At 33.2% G+C, this 21,638-nt stretch overlaps 2 protein-coding genes across 5 annotated transcripts; one reads left to right on the forward strand and one right to left on the reverse strand.

Moving 5' to 3' along the window:
- Positions 1 to 951: 951 nt before the first annotated feature.
- On the forward strand, positions 952 to 13,472 carry LOC137923925 (protein D3-like). 4 transcript variants are annotated; one of them, XM_068767167.1, is made up of 5 exons: positions 952 to 1,061; positions 4,152 to 4,270; positions 10,812 to 10,935; positions 11,414 to 11,627; positions 13,062 to 13,465. In XM_068767167.1, the coding sequence occupies exons 2-5, from the start codon at positions 4,160 to 4,162 to the stop codon at positions 13,198 to 13,200; spliced, it is 588 nt and encodes a 195-aa protein (XP_068623268.1). In that variant the 5' UTR covers positions 952 to 1,061; positions 4,152 to 4,159; the 3' UTR covers positions 13,201 to 13,465. The 4 variants fall into 4 exon arrangements, with proteins under 4 accessions (XP_068623268.1, XP_068623269.1, XP_068623270.1 ...); XM_068767168.1 differs by having other exon boundaries at positions 955 to 1,061; positions 4,149 to 4,270; XM_068767169.1 differs by having other exon boundaries at positions 955 to 1,061; positions 4,174 to 4,270; positions 13,062 to 13,464.
- A 1,437-nt stretch (positions 13,473 to 14,909) lies between these two features.
- Positions 14,910 to 20,762, reverse strand: LOC137924434 (protein D2-like). Its single transcript, XM_068767839.1, has 5 exons — positions 20,753 to 20,762; positions 20,170 to 20,251; positions 16,563 to 16,686; positions 15,960 to 16,173; positions 14,910 to 15,248 (listed from the first exon to the last, which is right to left on the reverse strand). The coding sequence occupies exons 2-5, from the start codon at positions 20,245 to 20,247 to the stop codon at positions 15,110 to 15,112; spliced, it is 555 nt and encodes a 184-aa protein (XP_068623940.1). The 5' UTR covers positions 20,248 to 20,251; positions 20,753 to 20,762; the 3' UTR covers positions 14,910 to 15,109.
- Between the last annotated feature and the right edge of the window lie 876 nt (positions 20,763 to 21,638).

A 21,638-nucleotide genomic window follows, 5' to 3' on the forward strand; every position in this document is an offset into this window, starting at 1 on the left:
GAGCATCAACGCCAGTCCGGCGGAACATAACGGCCATAAAGGGCTGATACCCTTCGTAAAGTAACATGAATTCTTAATTCTCATTATTTATTTCTACTTTAATCTCAAATATCTATCTAAATAAGTCCATGTTGATAATAATATTTTTACAATAACGATTTCTTTTTCGAAATCAAGTCTTATTTGAATTCTGATCAAGTGTTTCCCTTTATTAGCTTTTATGCATCTGAAGGACCAATACTGCCACTAGACTACTTCTACTCATCCTTTTACTTGTGAGGCGAATAGCTTTAGCTTTTTTGAGTGTTTATTTGTGAGCGTCACTCTTGGAGAAATTTAACCTTCTTACTGTGTACAATTTGTATTTATTACTTGTTTCTGTTTTACAGTTCTCTATGTTATTTATATTTTATATGTCCTTTCGGTTGTCACCCCCGTTTCTGACTTATTAAAAGTTGCCGCTATAAATATTAAACAATATTTACTTGAGTACCTATGTGGCTATTCGCCACACCGCCTATAGATTGATTACAAGCAACAATATAGCTAATTATATAAAAGGAGAACGTATAATTTGCAGATATGATCAAGAAGTATGCTCTCCGCACAAATCGAAGAAATTCCCGGATGGAAACTTTTGGGTCATCTGCCATATAACCTTGATTTTACACAGCATGACTTTATATCGCTTTTTATAATTAAATATCAACATATTAGAGTAATATACTTTAAAGCGCAAGAAAGACGCAAACCGTGATCAAAAAGGCCGTTGAGGAAAGATCTGATGAAGATCGGAATATGTGTGCTGAAAATTTGTTTAGACTCGATAAATTTTAAATAGGCGTCAGAAGAAAGTTCTTTGAAAAGATTTTTTATAAAATAACAAATCATTTAATTTTTTTCTAAATAATTTGTTGTCCACGTATTCGCAGTCTATGGTTCTGAAAAATATAAATAACCTATATGCAAGTTACCCGGTAATTTATTAGTATAGTCCATCGTTTTCTATTGTTATTTTGTGTAAAATATTCCTGAGTAACTTAAGAATAAATAATATTCAGGTAAGATAAATCGAAACTAAGAAATCAATATATATTAAACCAACTAGACTCTTGTCAGAGCTTTATAATACACAAGAATACGCAGTATAAAAATATAGCGCCATACGCTAGTTTTACCGGCTGCAATTTATTTTAATTACGTAACAAGTTCAAAATTGCATTTCATGCGTCATGTAGTTAATTCAAATAATCTCATGCTAATATAATAACCGCGCAGAATTCATTGAGGCGGTATCATAAATTTAATGATAGATATGTCAAAATACCGGCAGAAAAATCAACATATAAATTGAATCATATCTTTAATTAAACAAGAAATAATTGTTTTGTGTATAAACACGAAGACACTATCTTACCACTTTTATGTCAGCAAGTTTAACTTCTGCTGTAAGAATTATGGGAATCATTTTAAAGATATGTAATTCATTACGTAGGCAGTGAGAACATAGTTATAAGTTACTAAATTTTTAGACTCATTACGAATAATAATTTTATTATATGGACAGAAGTATGTATTCTTCAATAAAATAAAAGTGGGTAGTTACAATCTTAAATGTATACAGCTGTGTTTTTTGACAACTTCTGTTAATTTTTTAAATTTATTTATAAAATGACACCTACAGTTAATAGACTAAACATGTTTATTTGTATAATACCAAGCAACTATTGCATTCCATCAAATACCAGTGTTGAATAATTCATGTACACACAGTGTATATATAATATTTTATATGTGAGCAGTGGCAGACCAGTAAGGACTGACATTTGTAATTGTAGGTTTTTGGTTAGATTCCTAAAATACAATCTTATGTAATTCAAACTTTGTACCTTAATTACATAGAATATTCACTGCTCGCAAATATGAGGCATCATCATTCTCTGCCTACCATAATACCATATTGCAATTACCAACCTATCTGCTAAGTGTGGCAATTATGGTATATCCTCCTATAGATGTCTTTGGTAGAGGCTTATGTCTTGCAGTAGACATCTATGGGCTGAAACAATAATGTATAAACTTCTTTTTATTAATTTACTAAAAAATCTATTTGTCTCTTTGGTAACTATACAAGGTTAAAGTTTTTTGATTTTTAGATTTTTTTTTTACAAAATACCTTGAAAAACATTTTAGTGTTATAGTAATATATATATTTAATATGATTCTAGAAGCATATTAATAATGAAGGATCCTTTATAAAATTACACATGCACTGTGAACAGTAAGATAACAGAAGAGTCATTATTGGTAATTGGTTGTTATTGTATCACAACCTTTCCAAACTGTCATTTTATAATGATAAGTTAACAACAATATTGTTTTAAATACATTTCTTCAATTGTTCTTCTTCAGGTATGTCCTTCCAAATGTCATTTAAATTTTGTACAATTATCATTGTCTTTGGGAATTATTGAGGTAGTGAAGTTATAGTACAAATAAAACAAATAATATTTTACCTTAAATAAATATATTACAAATTATTTAGGTACATATTTGGCATATAAAATTTAAATATAAAAATAAAAAACCAAAATTTATATGCATTTCATCCAAGGTCACATTACATAATGATATTCATGTCATAATAGGAATTTTAAATATTTAATTGATATTTTGTATTTTTTTCAACCGGTTTAATGATACTTTTTGTTTTTGTTGTTTTACAGTACTTTCCTAGAATACCTCTTGCAATATCTACCCACTAGAAAATGTTAATGCAATGTTTATACAAGTTCTCAAGTATTTAACAAAGGTTGTGTTTTCATAAGCTGATAGTGTGTGCATTTTTTTAAAGTATGAATTATCAAACAAAAAATCCAACATTTTGTTTGTTTTGATAGCAGTCTTGATATAACCACAGACACAAAAGAGAAATCAAATGTTTGCATAATTTTTTTTAAAACATCTCATGTCAACTAAGGTGCAGAGGAATAAATATAAGTTGTTTTGAAAAGGTATTCATGTGTTATAAATGTGTCTGTTCTTTCTTTAAAGATTGGCTTTTGGAATAAATAAATGATAATACACAACTAATAGTTTATAAAACTAGGGGAACTGTTTTTAATTTATTTCTTAAATTAATATTTATTTTAGTAAATTTTCTAATGTAGTTTTAAAATTATTGGCACAAAATGGCAGCTAACAATTTCATTGATTGAGGAGATATTTTTTAATTTTTGTTTTAATTTATTTAATGTAATGTTTGTATAGCTTATTAACTCTATTAGTATTTTTATTTTACTGCTAGCATCATGATTTTTTTTAATTAAAAATTATTTAACATACTATTAATTACATCTCCTTTTGGCTTTAAGTTACTTAACTTGGTAGTTGTCACATAATCATCTTTGTTCGGATGTTAAATACTTCGGACCTGAGAAAATGAAGTGAAGGAAACTCAGAGCAAATTATGTTTAAATAACATAATACTTGAAGAAACTTAAAAACTACTTACACTAAAAGAGGCAATTCGGGGTTAATTACAAGTTTCCGTCTTTAGTATTTTTTTTATATTGTGAGTACTTGCAAAAGGATCATAATCCTACATAAAAGAAAGTTAGTCAATAAACTTTGTAGCATATATAGGATGTGCAACAAAATCAGAAAGATACATGTAAACATATATACATGTGTATGCACCCACATATAAATTGGAGAACCAAAGAAATCGTTCATGTATCTGCGCCTTACTGCGTATGGATTGATACTAAAAACTTCATATTCTAATTCTTCATTTCTTTATATTATATACGATTGACAAATAACTCCTTTTTTATTATTTGACGAGGTTTGATTTGCTTTGTTGAAGTTCGAAAAAAATCCGGATATAAATTTAATTCAGTAGCATTATCTCGAGAACAAGTCCTAATAACAAAATTTTATTACGGTTAAGTACAACACTATTCTTAAAATTGCATTCAAAGTATGAACGCAAATGAGAGCTTCACTATTTAATCAGACCTACGGTGCGCGCTTATTGCACTCGCTGGCCGACTCGCAGCCGGACCGGTCGTACACTTTCTCACTTTCTATCGCCTTTCGTAATAAGATGGGAGAAATGTTGAGATATGCGATTGTTTTGTTATTAGCAGACAGCACTATGGTCAATTTTAGGGTGCTTGCAAGAGGGATGTCGACCATCGCGAAGTCCTTTGCCGAGCTCGAAGTGGTGCCGGATGTTGTTCCAGTGGCCCCAACCTCGCTGCTAAAGGTGAGTTGTTTGATTTAAATATATTTTATGTAATAGATGGTTGCTGGCCTAGTAGAGTCTGGAGTATTAGAACACGGATCGCTAACGCATCGTAGAACGTCCATAAGTTGGAAAGATGATCTTTTGAAAAGGCCATATCAATATATTGTCAAGTCTAAAATTGAATAAACCTAAATAAAATATTGTCATATTTGAAATGAGAGACACGTCTATAGCCGCTTCACAAATTTCACACAGTTAAATAGTTTCCTTTCTTTTATTTTACGAATAAGTTCAGTTACCATTTAAAATAAACAAAATAAATCATCACTGCATCTGTGCTTGTCGTTGTAATATACAGTTAGGAAGTGTGTTATTGTTGATAAAACATATGTATATATTTTAGCCGCATATATTCCTTTCGATGATAATATCATAAAAATTGGGTTTAATAAACATGTGTTGAGTAATAGCCGAAATCGAGGTATAACGGATGCAGATTGCTACCAACCGGTCTTATTACAAATCTATTGGAAAGGTCTATGTCCAATAGACTTTCTATGAAATAATTATGTATTTATAAAATCCAATAATAATGTCTGTTCTAGCTAAAGTTTGGCCTGACCTTCTTCGTTATCTATACTGAAAGAAAGTTAAACGTGAAAGCTTACACTTATTTACTATAGAAAGGAACTTTTCCGTTAGGCCAAGCTAAGAAAAATTGTTCACAACATGTATTTACTGCATTGGAAATATTAGCAAGTTGAAGTGGTGACCACGCACTGGCAATCGCAGCGTAAAACGTCCACCCACAAAGACACATTAATGTCATAAGACCCTGGACGCAGACCGCTTTCAACCGGTTCTATTACGGAGGGGCGGGGGAAGGGAAGGAAGGGCTATGTCTAACAGTGAACCTTCTAAGGCTGAGGTGATGATGATTATAAATAATTAGATGAGTTAGCGTAGATTCGTATTTGGCCCGGCGAACGGAAAAATATGGATTTAATTTAAGCATTTATCCAAGACAAAAAAAGTTAGTTAATTTATCTGACTATATTCAAAGTTGTTTATCTATTTGCTTTAATGTTATTACAAATATCTTAAAGCGTTTGCTTATATCTAAATGTACAGGGTGATTATTTATAGGTAATGGCTTCATAGGTAAAAGTAGAGACGACAGAAAGAAGGCTAATAAAGAAATTAACAAGTATTTATATTTTTATTATACAGGTGATTGGTTATGGGTCTAAACGCTTTCAAATCTATAACCAAACATCCTGTATATTAACTTAATGCTAAAATACATTTTGTTTGACGTATAATAAAACATTAAAAATTATTGGAGCGCTTTAGATATAAAAACCGGTTTTATATCGAAATTTTACTTTAGCGAATACGTTAAAGTAAGTTTTGTAATGTACCAATTAAATTGGACTATTGTCCTAATATAATTGGTACAGTAACTCCGCCGAAAATGTTTCTCTTCGTTATGGGAAACGATTGTTATATGAGGGAGATGGAATTGCGTAAATGAAAGCGCGCAATAAAAGTAACCGTGTATTCGAAACTCTGGAAGTACGCAGAATATAGAGGTCACTTAGTTCGTATGGCGTTTCGCTTTTTGAGTGGAAACTTAGTTATTTTTTATTTAGACGAGACAGTAATTATTTTACTTAAATTTGGAATACTTTTTCTAATGTGCCAAGGATTTGTAATTCTAATGCGTGGAATTGATAATGAGCTATTGTTATTCTCATTAGACGCAGAAAAAAAATTTTTGATCTTTAATGAAAATTGTATATTTTACGCAAAATAATCAAAATCCAAAAAAAAATTATAGTAAGATTTGCTACAAAAAATAAGAATTTGGAGAATAATACATGAAATAGTCGTCTAGCCTGTACACGCTCACTGTGAGGTCTTCTTCCAAATATATCTATAGGGTGATATATAACATAACAGCCACGCTTGGCATGTTGGTTGACAGTCGTAGTGTGGTATTATGGTACGCAGAGGACGTTGCTGTCCATCCTCTGGAAACTTTTTGTGAGCAGTGCAGGAATCTTAAATAATTATTGCACAAGTGTGAATTACATGAGATTTTATTCAGAGAATCAAACTCGCAACCTACGATCGTCTCAGGCCTTCACCGCTCCGCTACACTCATATAGCAAATAGCAATAAGCAATTATAAATATAAAAATTACTTTCATTTATTAACTGTAATATATAAATGTAGAACCATACCAGGGTGAATCAAAAAGTTCTTAGAAGTGCATATATATGAAATCTTTTTGGATCAAGTTCGATATTCAAAGTAAAGAGTGTCTATCACACTATATTTATGCAGACTGTCACTTGTTTTTGTCAGTTCGTTCCTATGTAATAATTTTTTTTGTGCAACGAGTTGCTAAAAAGATTATGGATAAAAGTGAGTTACGTGCGGTGATAAAATATCTCAGTTTGAAAAAAATGTCTACGAAGGAAATTTTTTTGGACATTCAGCAGACATTAGGGGGTGATGCTGTACCCTATTCTACGGTTGCGTACTGGGTGGCTGAATTTAAAAGAGGTAGATCAAGCTGTAAAGATGACCCGCGTTCTGGGCGGCCTTCAACCTCCGTTACAGAAGAAAATGTCAAAAAGGTTGAGAATCTGGTTTTGGAAGACAGAAGAATGACTATAAAACATATAGCTGAGATCCTAAAGATATCTTTTGGTAGCGTTCAATCCATTTTAATTGATTCACTGGGGTTCAAAAAAGTGTCTGCAAGATGGGTGCCACGAATGTTAACCGACGAAAACAAAAAGCGACGTTTGGAAATTTCCAAGCGTAATCTCGAAATGTTCCAGCGTGATTCGGATAATTTTTGCCGTCGTCTTGTCACAATGGATGAAACGTGGGTCCACCATTTTGATCCTGAAACTAAAAGACAAAGCATGTCTTGGAAACGACCATCCTCTCCATCCATTAAGAAATTTCGAGTTGCTCCTACCGCTGGCAAAGTTATGGCGTCTGTGTTCTGGGATAGTGAAGGAATCCTTTTTATTGATTATATGCCAAAAGCCCAGACGATTACTGGACCCTATTATGCAAATTTAATCCCGAAAGTGCGTGAAGCGATTAAAGAAAAACGTCGTGGAAAACTGTCGTTGGGCGTGTTGTTCCTTCAAGATAACGCTCCTGCTCATCGATCGGAAGTTGCGCACAACGCAATCCGCTGTGCTGGCTTCAATCTCCTTGACCACCCACCATATTCTCCGGACTTAGCCCCAAGTGATTTTCACTTATTTCCAAAATTAAAAGAGGAAATTCGTGGAACAAAATTTCACGATAATGACGCGGTTATAGCTGCCGTAGAGGACTTTTTCGAGAGTCAAGAAAATATTTTTTTTCACAAGGAATAAGGAAGTTAGAAACGCGTTATTTTAAATGCATTGCATTGGAGTGAGATTATGTAGAAAAATAAAATATTATTATTTAAATCTTTGCATTTTTTAATATTGATTCCAAGAATTTTTTGATTCACCCTCGTACTACAAAACGTAAATATTTTATTTAACTTAAAATTTAAATATTAAAGGCTATCGCGTGACTCGCAGCTGGGAAAAAAACGAACCATATCAAACAGCGACAAATTAGAATTAATAAAAAAAACGCAGTCAATAACATTTTGCTCCAGAGGACACTTCATACTCACTGAACCTAACTTATTATCGAAATTACCCTTTTAATTTGTTTAATTTTTTTTTGGTAGCGTGAAATATTAATTCCTTAATGTCCAGTCAATCTTAGTCAAAGTATTAAATAAAAATATGAAATAGTTAATAGTATCAGGAATTTTAAATATTTCAAAAGTAGTCATATACGTGACGCAATTTTAGCATTGAGAGGAAGATTTACGTGAAGAGAAAATTAGATAATTCTTATATCAGATTGCGATAGAAACGATATGTAACATTGAATTGTAAATAATTTACAGATTGCACGGAAAAATGTAACCGTATACGTAACAATTTTTTTATATAATTAATTCAAAATTATCAATGAAACATGGTGTAAATGTTTCTTTTGGCTCTCCATATTGAACTGCACTGTTAACATTGTCATCAATGAAACGTATTTTAAAAATGCATTCTAACTACTGACACCGATTCTATAAACCGCTAAGAGATAACTTACATAAACACAACCATTCAGCCGCACATGGCATGGCGCGGACGAAGCCTATGGAACAATCATACCTACTAACAAGACCTATTACAGGACTTTGATTGTTGTTTATTGTAAATTATACATTGTACTGGAAGGTTGCGTTGTTCATTAGGCACATCAACTCTGTAAACTTGTCACGATGGGTAATTGGACAATACCTCGTCAGTGCGGTCATTACATCCGACACGTATCATCAAATTACGACTTGTGTAACAAGGGTTATTGCATATTATTCTGGTCATCCATTATATTACTCTAGACTTATCATTCATAGAAAAATTGATTACCATGTCAAGAGTCAGTTAACAACAAAAAATTTTGTTAACTATAACTCGAGTCCAGGCAGGCATGTACCATCGTAGACCTCGTCATCGCTTATCATCAGGCGACACGAAAGTCAAATGTTTGACATATAACCAATGAAGTAAAATCTTGAGATACATTTGAATACATGATCGAAATGAAAAATTATTTAAATGTATGATAAAGATTTGTATCATCACTCCGGAATTCCCCAACATGCCCTTTGCCCGGGGATGGTATATTTATTTTACCTTGACATTCTAAACTACAATAAAAGTTACGGCTTGAGAAAACACTACACTAGACACAGTTTGTCTTGAAGAGTGAGTTACCATTTAAATACTTTCTTGGCGTAAAAGCGTTATATAGTACTAAAAGTTATAAAGAAAAGAAAAAAAATTGAAACAGCTGATCATATTATAATCATTTGGTACCTGCACTGTTTTAAAATCAGTACATATATTTCCACACCTACTCAGAGGCTGTTCCCGATTCGAACCCAAAAGACATAACCACATGACCCTTTGCAAAAACCTTGGCTCCGTTCCATTTGCCGGACCTACGGCGAAATCGCATGTAACGGGTTGCTGCATTTAGGCAAATACTACAAGATAAATTTAAGAAATATTGTATATAATATGGTAATGGTTAATTTTATCTTTTCTATATTTCTTATCTTATCTTTTTCACTTGTGAATATCAAGCACTTAACTACGCTTAATTCTACACAATTAAAGGCTGTCGCGTGATTTGCAGTTGGAAGAAGAAACACCCGTATCAAATGGCAAAAATATACTAGTGCCTGCGTTCAGGAAACGATAAATATGCTTAGGATAGAAAATTCATAAAAACCGCTTTATAGGGAACCAATATTTTTTTTAATGTGACTTTTATCACAATGAATAATATCAGTACGACTGATGTGTATGTATCTAATAAATAATTTCTATATTGTTCTCACTATTTTAATATCGTAACACTTTTATACTAGATTGACATAACGGTTTCTAAAATATTTATGAGATGTAAAAAACGTTTGCCCTCTTTGAGTGCGAAATTATAATTCGTTTAGGCAATATGTCTACAAAAAATGTTTTAAGACCACATATGTCTATCTCTGTGATACAAGTTACTTAACAATCAAGTTGGAAGTAGTTTTGGATTACAGTATGGAGGATGTCTACATCTTTTTGCCAGGTGCATCTAAATGCATCGGAAACAGTAATGAAAAACACCTAGTAATAAGGAAGGAGATTATTTACAGCATTATCCTATTAAAATGATTTGCGGTGAATTGAATGATTAAGACATCAGATGGTAAAGAAACCTTCGAGAAAATCTTGACAATAATTGGTTTAAGTATTTGCTTACAAGGTAGATTAGCACTCTTCGCTTCTCGCCTGTCTTAAAGCGGAATCTAAATAAATTTCCCGCGCATTTCTTCCCACATTAGGTCCTCGGAGGGAGTGGTAGTTCAATGCATTCATAACCATTTGGTCAAACAGATCACACCGGCGGTCGTGTTAATTTCGCCCGCGTCAAGTGATGACCCCACCAACGAGTAATCCTCGCTTGACGATTGCCGATTCCCGTGGACCGTAATCTCTGTCTATCTATATCTATAATCTAATGTCTCTGCAGACATTTTATTACCAGATGTTGTTATTGGGCCTGTCGTTTTCAGTTAGAGTTTTATAGTTATCATTTTACTCAGATGATTGTAAATTGGATTAAAAACCCTGCAGACGTGAAGGTCCGGAAGGAAACCTCTTTACGAGTTTTTACACATATAACTATTATATATAATACGTAGTATTTCGTGCGTTTTATATTATTTTTGTATGACATTTATATGCCTGCGTATTTCTTATATCCGTACCAAATCTAGGTTGACTGGTAAGTAATGCCTTTAATTAAATCCGCCATTACATTGGGTGTAAAAAAACAGATATAGATTTCTAGATGTCTGATCACAATTTAACCTAAATAAAATAATTCCGCCTATTTAGTGGGTCATTATATAAATTGTTTTGTCTCCAGGTGGTTTACCCGAGCGGCGTGGAGGTGAACCTGGGCAACGAGTTGACACCCACACAGGTGAAGGATGAGCCGACGTTGACATGGGATGCCGAGTCGGATGCGTTGTACACGGTGGCCATGACTGGTGAGCTGCAATAGGTTTCAAGTCGTTGACGAGATATCATTTGGAAACATTTATACTTTAAGTATTACAAATGGTATAATAATATTCTTTTTGTGAACATAAAATTTTAATGATGCTTAACAGCTTTGATAATAATGTGTAAAAAAAAAACAAATATTCTGTTTGGCAATAACGTTTTATAAAAAAAGTAGTTATATTCACCATCAGACTGCACATTAATATTTTTTTTCAATTAAACTTAAAGATTGGGATCTGGGATTTAAGTGTAATTTTAAAAAATATTTGTGATAATTCGTTAATATTGCTATAAAGGGTCAATATGTGCAGTATACTTTGATTGTACTGTGAGTATATGTTGTACTATATGTAACTAAGCCTACGGCTACTGAATTGCTGCGCCAAAGGTCCCTCCTAGTTTGATATGGTCAGCAAATGACACCGTAATAAGACTCTATCGGTAGACGATGTTTTACTTTAGACCCCGACGCGCCGTCCCGTAAAGAGCCAACGTTCCGCGAATGGCACCATTGGCTGGTCGGCAACGTGCCAGCCAGTAACGTCGGGAAGGGCGAGGTGCTCTCCGCGTACGTGGGCTCCGGACCTCCACCCGGCACTGGCCTGCACCGATACGTCTTCCTCGTGTACAAGCAGCCCGGTAAACTTACCTTCGACGAACCGCGACTGCCCAACACGTAAGTTTAAAATCATTGAGGAAATTTTGAATTGCATTCTTCTTTTCAGCCGATAAACGCCCACTGCAAATCATAAGTCTCCCCTAAAGGTACGCCACGCTAACCAGCCTTGCGCTAACCATATTCAGCGACTTCCTGCAACCTTAACTATGTCGTCGGTCTACCTAGTGGTGACTGTCGGAATTGTGCGGTTCATACACCCGTCTCGCCGCGTGTTTCCTTAGGCGCAGTACAGCGGTATCGCTAATACTATAGTATAAAATTGTTAGATGCGTGAAGGTCTTTGAAACAAATCAAATTAGAGGTTAGTATTCGAAATCGTTACGAAAAAATATGTTTTATGTTTTACCTTGTTTTTTATCACAGTCCCAATTAAAAAAATTGACTTGACTTTAGTGTTAATTGTTGTTAGCTGTTAAATTTAATAGTGTACAGCGTAGTTATTGTTTCTAGTTCCCAGTCGCGTCTCAATTCAATGCAAAAACCGTATCTCAACTGCCTTACACGTTTGCACTCTCGGTGAATATCCGTCCAACGGCTATCCCTTGTTCCTTGAGGCATCAAACTATATCCTAGTTAACGAAATTAATAAGGATAAATTAATAATAATTTTTATGCGGTGGAGATAGCAGCGTGAGATATATCAGCAAAATCTCTATAACCGGCTAATCGGCTTTTTTTACCAAGCTTACACCGTTGTCTAAGTAGCATTTACAAATTGGCTGGTTTGAAGAAGAGGGGCGTAGAAGGCGCTTATCCTAAAATTTCTTTAAGATAGCTAAGCTCCTTGGGGAGTCGCGGCTTGGGCCGCTACATACATATACAGTTTCACCGTATTGTAAGACCGCAAAGGTCTAAGATTATGCGTAGGCTCCATGGAATGATCAGGCTCAAAAACCCACTTCGACGAGAGACGACCTCGACTTTGTTTTCATTAGTCGATAATACCGTTTAATATTCCGATTTAAGAGCACCCGAGAGTATTGAACCTTGACTTGGTCGGTAACTATTTAATGGAATCAGGCGTTATTTTGCGAAAGTCCATCCTAAGTAAGAAAAGGATGATTTTTTGATGTTTCATTGTTTGCCGCATGCGCATTTATCAGCGCGCTGGCGGGCGGTGCACTTTGTTGCACGACTATGACTGCAAGTGCGGAAGTAACTAAATATTGGTCCTTTTCTTACTTTGGTCGGTAACTATTACTGCTAATTCCGAAAGCGTTAACGTTAGAAGAAGAATTGAAAGGATCATTTACAATTAATTCACTTGGGTAGCAAGAAGAGTTTGATCGGTGGAGGTAGATGATAATACATTGCATGAAGGCTTCCTTAAACCTGCTCGGGGAATCGTCAGCGTCCAGCACCGTACCCTCCATGAATGTCCAGAAATTACTCCTCATGATGATGAAATACATCTATATTTTTATGTTTCAGTTCGGGTGATGGCCGTGCCAACTTCTCGATTGCGAAATTCGCAAGCAAATATAAGCTCGGGGACCCAATTTCCGGAAACTTCTACCAGGCAGAATACGACGATTACGTGCCGTTATTGTACAAGCAGCTTGGCAACTAAATCCCACGATAAGCCGAAATACATAGTTATTTGATAAAAAAAGTATATTGGCAATCGAAGGCTGAAAAAGTTAGAAACTTCCAGTATAATCCGTGTTGCTATATAAAGCTTATAGGCTTGTAAAATCATAAATCGTAAACTACTATCCCAGTAGAGCAGTGATGTATTTAGGGTGTATGTAAAAGATATTGCATTTTTTAACAGCTGATATAATCAGTTTGTTTTTGATTCCCCTTTTATTTACTTTATATTGTAAGTGAAACAGTTTTCTTCAGTAATCATGAATAATAAAGTTATACATTAAGCAGTTAGTTTTATTTAACTTTAATCATGATGTAATACATAATAAATCTTTAAAATAATTTTTATAACATAGTTTGAGAGATTCGAAGGTTTCGCAGAAAGTTTTCTTGTGATCTTTTCTTCTACGCATAATCTGTGTTAATGTTAAGTGTCATGTCAATGTAGGCAGTGTTAAGTCCTACCAAGTACTTATTCAATATTCTTTACAATTACGCTATTTAAATAGTTCTCATAAATTACTAAACGAGTATTATAAATTATTCTTGAACTGTGCTGCCCGCCAAGGCATAACCGTGGACTGAAAATATAAAAGTAACTAAAAAGAGTCATGATCACGTCGACCGATAAGCGCGCACTGCAAGGTATAGGCCTCTGCCAAAGATCGCTACGACGACCGGTGTTGTGCTGCCCATATTCAGCGACTTCCCACGATCTTGACCATATCGTCGGCCTACCTGTTGAAGGCCTACAAATGTCGCGTTTATTCGGTCGTCTCGCTTTTCTCCTACCTTTCGATCCAAACGGCCGTCGATTGCATGAGCAATGTGCCCCGCCTACTGCCACTAAATTTGTGACCTTGGTTTTTCTCTGCGGAATTTCTCATTTCTGATTTGATCTAGTGAAGCAGAGTAAAAGTAAAGATTTATCCATCATAAGTCAAATATCCTATTGGTATTTACAGATTCAGTAAGAAAAGAAATCACTAGTGATTTAACGGTGGTAGTTGTGTAATTCGCTATATATTGGTCCTTTTCTTACTTAGGATGGATTTCCGCAAAATAACGCCTCAATCCATTAGATATTTACAGATTCCTCGGGCTTGAGACGGCGCGGATGGGGCTTAATCTAACCCTCGCATTAGGTACTAAAATTCGTGGGTACCCGCAGGAAGTTCGGATCTGGCCACTAGATAGTATTTTATTAACGAACGCACAAGTTCTTGTCACTTTCTGAAGTGATGCCCAAGACGGAGGAGTTAGATGAATGTCCAGCCAAGGACGTGTTCTCAAAAATCTCATGTGCGTTTTGTCAATCGCTACCTCCCCATCTCACTTTCGTGCACTAATACATACAAAGCTTTTCTATTTCAAGCTACTTGGAAGTACATAGTCGAGGATCATCATTACCCTGCAGATAACTCCTTCGTTCTATTATTTTTAGTGAAAAATCCATTCCTTACTCGATTTCTGCTAAGTAGTGTTCTTAATGGTGTTTTGTAAGCTGATATTGGAAATCAATAATATCATGGGATAGGTGAATAAAATAGAATTATCCATAACATATTTTTCTTTTATTAAAAACAATTCATATAATATTTATTCTGTTACTATAATATAGCTAGGCGTGTGTATCGTAGCTTGTTGGTAAATTATCAAAAGTTAAAAATAAACAAATGCAATTAACATTGCCTTTTCTTTAATAAAGGTCGATCTTTTCAAATCTCAATGTACGTTAATGCATTTTTGCTGATATTTATAGACAGGGTAATATTGAATTTAAAACATATATAAGTGTTGCAAGCGTATGACTGGAGCGATAAGTAATCTTGACCATATCTGAACGTTTGTCAGAGATCTTTTTTTTAACGTAGACATTTTAATAAGATCTAAGCGCCTAGGCTCTTGTAGAGCAAAGGTACGTAGTCGTCGAACTGCGCGCGGTAGAAGTTGCCAGCTACAGGCGCGCCAAGGTTGTATTTCTCAGCAAACTTCTTTGTGGAGAATGCCGCACGGCCATCCACCGATCTGTTGATAAATGAAAATTAAATAATTACGAGAACGTAATTCGTAATGTTATAAACTAATTGTCCTCCATCCATTTCGCGAGCTTAACGAAACGCCCCCTCAAACCTTCTTGCTTGCAAAGGAATATTTCTACCAAATTTCAAGTCTCTAAGCTTAATGGTTAAAGATATATTGCCAAGAATAAGTATTCAGGTGGATATCTCTTATGGATAAGGGCGAGAAAAGTCTTCCCAAAAAATACATAGAATCTCTCCGGCTATATTATTTGTACCTGGCTGATTTTGATGGCATTAAAAAGATTTCATTGAAAAAGGAATAAATTAGTAAAATTGCGTTCGTATTATTTTGTTTTTTTTTTCTGTCAAAATGAATGTAGAGAGAAGTAAATTTAATGAAGATATTCGATATATTACAAATTAAAAAAAATAATTACACCACTTGCGATTTTTTTTGAAATTTTTAGATATTATAAGATAAAATAGCACAAAGTTGGTTCAGCTCGGTTTAGTTTGGTTAGTTAAAGTTCCATGGCTATTTAAACACCTGAGGGAATATTATCATAAAAAGTTCCCACAGTCGGATGACACATAAGTGACCTTTTGTACTTCAGCTGTTTGTCAACAAGCCAATTATTTAGGGCCCAGTCGTGCAGGTTCAAGTGGTATCTAAATTTCTTTTGAAATGATACAAACATGAGGAGATTCGACTTACTTGTTGCTCAATCTCTTCTCGTCAAAGTTGATTTTTCCGGGCTGCTTGTACAAGATGTATACATAGCGGTGGATGCCAGTTCCTTCTGGGGGTCCCGATCCGATATATCCGGACAGTACCTCGCCGGCGGCCACGTTGTTGCCGGGAATGTTGCCGACCAGCCAGTGATGCCACTCGCGGTATACCGGTTCTGGCCCATCATAGTTATCAGGGTCTGCAATAACATTTACCATTAGTTTTTAAGAAAAGTTTATAATAACGAACAATATACAAAAATGACACGATAGTAAAACAATAGGAAAAAAAGGGAATGCACGCATCCAAAAAAGACGTTTAAAATAAGAAAAAAATTATCACGAAAATAAAAAAAGTAAATAGCATCCATCCAGTTGTATAACAAATATATAGGAAAAGCACAAGCTTTTCCTATGTATTTGTCATATTGAAATAAGTCCAGCAATGGACGTCATCGTGGCCTCCACTCCAGAATCGTAGGGTCCCAGCGTCCTTCTGCTCTGCACGAGTACACGTCCTGCCAACTACCAATTCAACAAAGCATAATTCATAGATTTAGGTGTTAGGAAATCTGTGAAAATAAATTACCAGTGAAGACCAAAGTGTAATAAGCGCTGGGGTCGGCGTCGAATGTGACGTTAGGTTGGTCCTTTACCACTGTTGGAGCCAATTCATTGCCCAATTTCGCCTCAACGCCACTGGGGTATTTCAACTAAAACAAAATAATTTGATTAATTTTGTTTAAAGCACTTTCATTAAAATATTAGTTATATAACCTTTTTAACCTCAGCCTTTTTAATCATATGTCTAATTGTCAAATGAATAAACATTAATATATGTGCATTTCGGTTTGTTGGATGCCAAATTTGTGGTCGATTGGTAATTTTGTTTACTGCGTAGTTTTAATAAAATTAGTTTTAATAAAAAAGAGTTACTGCTTTCTAAAGGTTTAATTATGATTCACGGTTCCCTTCCAGAAGTAATATTATATTGCCGGTAAACTACACTACGAAAATATATAAGTTGAAACAAAATTATAATTGTTTGATACAAAATGCTTCTATGGTGAAAAGAAAGTTTAAGAAATTAAATACGAAAATATAATTATATTGCACGGTCATAATGTATAAATAAGTTTTTAGAATTATTAACAAACAGATTCTTTTTCTCTTTGGGTCTAATATCAATGGCACCAAAAATTATTTCACTTTTTCATTCATACACAAATCCTTACTTTCGAGTTGTATAGGGATTTCGCTACATACCAAGTTACATAGCTCTTTAACTATACAATGTACACAGTTGCCGTCGTTACCTCGAAACAATGGTGTTATTACATCGTCTATATATTAACATTAATTCCACTACTTGTATTGTTACTTATACTGAAAGCTAGTAATGCTTGCACACTACTAGTTATCCACATAGAGAAATGCCTTAGAGGTTCCAACTTGAAAGACCTTGACTTTTTATGATCACGAGACCAAGATCAAGGCCTTTCAAGAAAAATCATTAGAAATTTTATTTCTGTAAATTTATTCTACATTTATAGCTGCGACTATATAATTTATTTGCATCGTCAAATTAATTAAATTTTGTTTCACACACTGGCAACGTGATTGCATAAGACGCAATAAAATTGACCCGGTCGTATTAATATCAGACGCCATTTTAGATTCTTTTTTTAAAAGTTGTTTATGTTTGAATATTTTAGTTATTGTTTTGTTTTATTAAAAGTATTTTAAAATATCATAAATTCATTGATGACATGTGGGATCAATTGTTAATTTAATCAAAGATGTCTGTGAAAACCAATAATAGTAACATGATTATTTCACACAACTGAAGTTAATTGTATTTTTATCATTATCTGTTATCATGCAAAAAGGAATTTAATCGTTAAATTTAAAAGATTTTAAGTCTAATTGATTGATTACGTATTAGTTAAGTCAGAACGTTATTAACGATAAGTATTAAAAAAGCACGCGGAAGATTTATCAGCTATTTCTTATCCAAAATTATACCGATGATTGAATATATCTGTTAATAAAAAAACAAGTGTTTGGAGTAAAAAAAATAAAAATGGGCAGACAAAAATACACAGATTAAAAAAGTTTCAACATTTGCCTAACAATACCTTATTAAGTTTTTGTACCTAACACTATGATAAAATATAGAAACTTTAATATTATAAGATAATGAAGTTTATTTTGACTAAACAATAGCACATTGCATTGGTAACGACGTGGATTTAAAAATACATAGTATATAGTTCACATTATAGATGTAAAAAAGCCGATTTAAAACGTTTAAAACCAAAAGTGGCGGTTTAAAACCCCAAATAAATCTTTTTAAACGGTTTAAAACTCGCCTACTAAAATATAAGAACAGTTTTTTTACACATCATTATCGACAATACTTGGTCTTGTGTTAGTTACCTATGCAATTTATACCTATGTAGGTAAATATATTTCATATAAAGTACTATAATTATAAAGAAACAATATTACATACAATGAATTAAAATATGTGACAATATATGACAATAAAGTCCCTTTACCCTGATAACGTCACAAGGTAGGTAGGCAGGCCAGTTACAGTCTGTCAAGAAAGTCATGAAAAGAAATAAAGTGTTGCCATATTTAATTTTAGGACAGAAATGTCAGTCAGTTTTACAAAGATAGTGGCGCCTCATAAATTTTCATGACTTTCTTGACTGTATGATCATCATGTTGTCGAGTGGACTGTGTAAGATAGACAGTTTTTTTATTACTTTCAAGAAAAAGTCGGGTACCTAATAATCTAATTTTGTAACAGCTCATTACATTTTAGTTATTTTGTAATGTTTGGGCATATTTGGTACGAGTTCCTTTATATTGAATCCAAATTTGTACATTTTTTTACAATACTGGCAACACTGACATGTCCGCACGCAACACGCTATGTATGTGTGTGTGTGTGGTGTGGAGTAGGCGAGCTGGCAACGTTGCATCTTGACGTCTCTCCGCGTGAGAAGTGCAAGTGTGTGAGTTTGGTTTTAAACCGAATGAAACTGATTGATAAATCTTTTCAAAATAACCAAAATAGTTAACTAGGTAATAGTTTTTCAACTTAGCTAGGTAATGTCTACGCTTGGAATAGATAATGTGTTTATATTTAAGAAAAACAAAGTCGTCAACACTAAACGTTTAAAATCGAAAAAAATGGGTTTTTTCGGTTTTAAACGGTTTTTTTCGTTTTAAACCGATTGGTTCAATTCGTTTTAAACCGGCCTTACATCTATAGTTCACATACATAAATATCACTAAAGATTCTTCTGATGACAGATGTTAGCAATAAAATTGTTTAGCCAATTTGTACTTCCTTTGGTCTATCATTTCTATTATGCTTTGTATGCGAAATATACCATTACGGGTATTGAATAGAACCTAGCTTAAAGAACATCAAGATTTTATTCATTTTAAATATATTCGTATAGGAAAGATATCACATGTGCAAACTAATGTTTTTTTTTTATTTTGACAAAATATTCTAAAGAATTTCGAATAATCACGACTCTTAATTAAAATAAAAAAAATACTTTTATTAATGCTGAAATATCACTAATTCAAGATTAGACAAAATAACTGCCTGCATGACGGACTGCCATTAGTTTTCCAATAAAAAGCATCAATAGTTATATTAGTAAAAGCGTAGTAGTAGTAAAAGATTAGTAGTAGTAAAATATCAGTAGCAACTAATAGAAGTAGTAGTAATGATAATAGTTACAGTGACGTAATAGCAATATTAGTAGTAATAATATTCTAATCCTGTTTCTACAATGAATTTAGAATGGGTACTTGAAACTAAGAATGTTTTTTTTAATGCATATTAATTTATTATATATTTTGATATTAAACTTCCATTATTGCATTGATTGAAAGTAATTTAAAGACATCGCATTTTCCGAAATTTGTTTTTAATTGCTTTATCAAGAGGGCATAATATTAGATGAGTGGCCATTAAATGATATTTTTCTTTAACATACAGACACATACATATTATCTTTAGTATCGTTAAATTCGTATCTTCATCTCACCATCTTTCAACTCATCTTTCGCCAAAAAATTTAACTTGTGTCGTCATCTCGTGTTTATGAAATGTGTTTAATAAAATAATATAATTATAAATCTTTATTTTAAAACAAATGTCTTACTCCAATTTCGGCTGTGGGCGCAGTTGGGATGACATCTGGAACGATTTTGCTGGTCTCGAATGCGTTTACCACTGACATTTTGCTATTGCAAAAACATCAATATATTAGCAATAAATTGAAAACCTGTTGTAATTCTATAATAATTATGTAGTTGTCTGCGTTCGATGCAAGTTTTAGGAATGAATATTTAAGAGTTCTCTGGCCTTGAACTTGTCGCCTGATAAGATATTGGACTTTTTATTCATTTAGACGCTTTTCGTTGCTTGCTTTTAGTAAATTAATAATAATTATGATAATAATTGCCATTATTAGTTTCTAATTCAATACATAATTAAATTAGCTTTCTTCAACACAGTCTAAATACAGTGGTTCAAATTTATTTATATGACACGGAAATAAACATTTGTTTTAAATATTATTTTTGTTTTATATTTATACATACACATATATTTTTATAATTTGACCAAAATCATTTTAATTATGATTTTTTATTAATTAAAAAAGGCGCAAAGAAAATTATAAAACATTCTGTTTTCAAATTCTACCGTATAAATTAAACTTTTTTTTTTAAATTAGTTCTTACCTGTACGACGTTTATTTCACACGGCCACCGAGAAGGTACTGAACAGTCGGCTGAGTTCGGCCACGATAACAAACGCTCGCAAAAATATGTAATCGAAACTACAGGTTTGCCCAGGTTATCATGTGGTCTTAACATTTATTCAAAAGCCACAGCAGATATCTAAAAAAAATATTTTAAATTACGAGATACGTTTACGCTGTTACAATATTAATCTAAATTTACTTTTACGTTAATGAATATACTATCGGTGTACTAATACGAATTATTTTTTCAGGATAAAAATGTAGAAGTAAAAATAGTAAACGATTAACATACAAATGTGGAATATCGCATTTTAAAGTATTGTATAAAATTATTATAACAAAATTAATTTTGTATTACTGTTACAATGTTCACACTCTTGTTAAATCCTTCTTTCACACTGTATACTGCACCGTTTAATTCTAAATAGCAATATCGCTGGTAACTTTGTTGTTGCTATTTTTTTTTCTTTTTTCGATTATTTGAACTAATGTTAATTTCGTTTAATTATAAATATCACCTATAATAATTATCTGTAACTATATATATATATAATAATTGTCAATAACTGTTTGTGTAATTAATTTTTGTGTTTAGTTTGAACCAGCTTAACAAAAAATTTAGATTTAAGGTTGTCACTTTTTTTATTACTTATCATCGTCATCACCATTTCGACCGGTCTTATCCGCATCCAGCGACTTTTCGCGAACTTATTGATGCTATCGGTCGTCCTATATATGATCGAAAGATTCAGGGCGCTTCCAACCGCTCTTACTGGAAATTAATGGAAGAGATGTCCAGCTATGGTCCCTTTGCGGTTGTAATAATAATTATGACGATGACATGCAAGTACAAGATTATTAAT

This window comes from Battus philenor, unplaced genomic scaffold, assembly GCF_028537555.1.
Source record: "Battus philenor isolate CCGP_79_NKW_IND1 unplaced genomic scaffold, ilBatPhil1.0.hap1 SCAF_23, whole genome shotgun sequence".
Classification (NCBI taxonomy): Eukaryota; Metazoa; Arthropoda; class Insecta; order Lepidoptera; family Papilionidae; genus Battus; species Battus philenor.

Bases quoted from the DNA above. Each gene is read 5' to 3' on its own strand.
- LOC137923925 (XM_068767166.1), top strand. From the start codon at position 3,995: ATGAGAGCTTCACTATTTAATCAGACCTACGGTGCGCGCTTATTGCAC. The intron at 4,271-10,811 runs GTGAGTTGTTTG...TTTTGTCTCCAG, and splicing joins CCCCAACCTCGCTGCTAAAG to GTGGTTTACCCGAGCGGCGT. The intron at 11,628-13,061 runs GTAAGTTTAAAA...TTTATGTTTCAG, and splicing joins GAACCGCGACTGCCCAACAC to TTCGGGTGATGGCCGTGCCA.
- LOC137924434 (XM_068767839.1), bottom strand. From the start codon at position 20,247: ATGTCAGTGGTAAACGCATTCGAGACCAGCAAAATCGTTCCAGATGTC. The intron at 16,687-20,169 runs GTAAGACATTTG...ATTTTGTTTTAG, and splicing joins CGCCCACAGCCGAAATTGGA to TTGAAATACCCCAGTGGCGT. The intron at 16,174-16,562 runs GTAATTTATTTT...ATGTTATTGCAG, and splicing joins TTACACTTTGGTCTTCACTG to ACCCTGATAACTATGATGGG.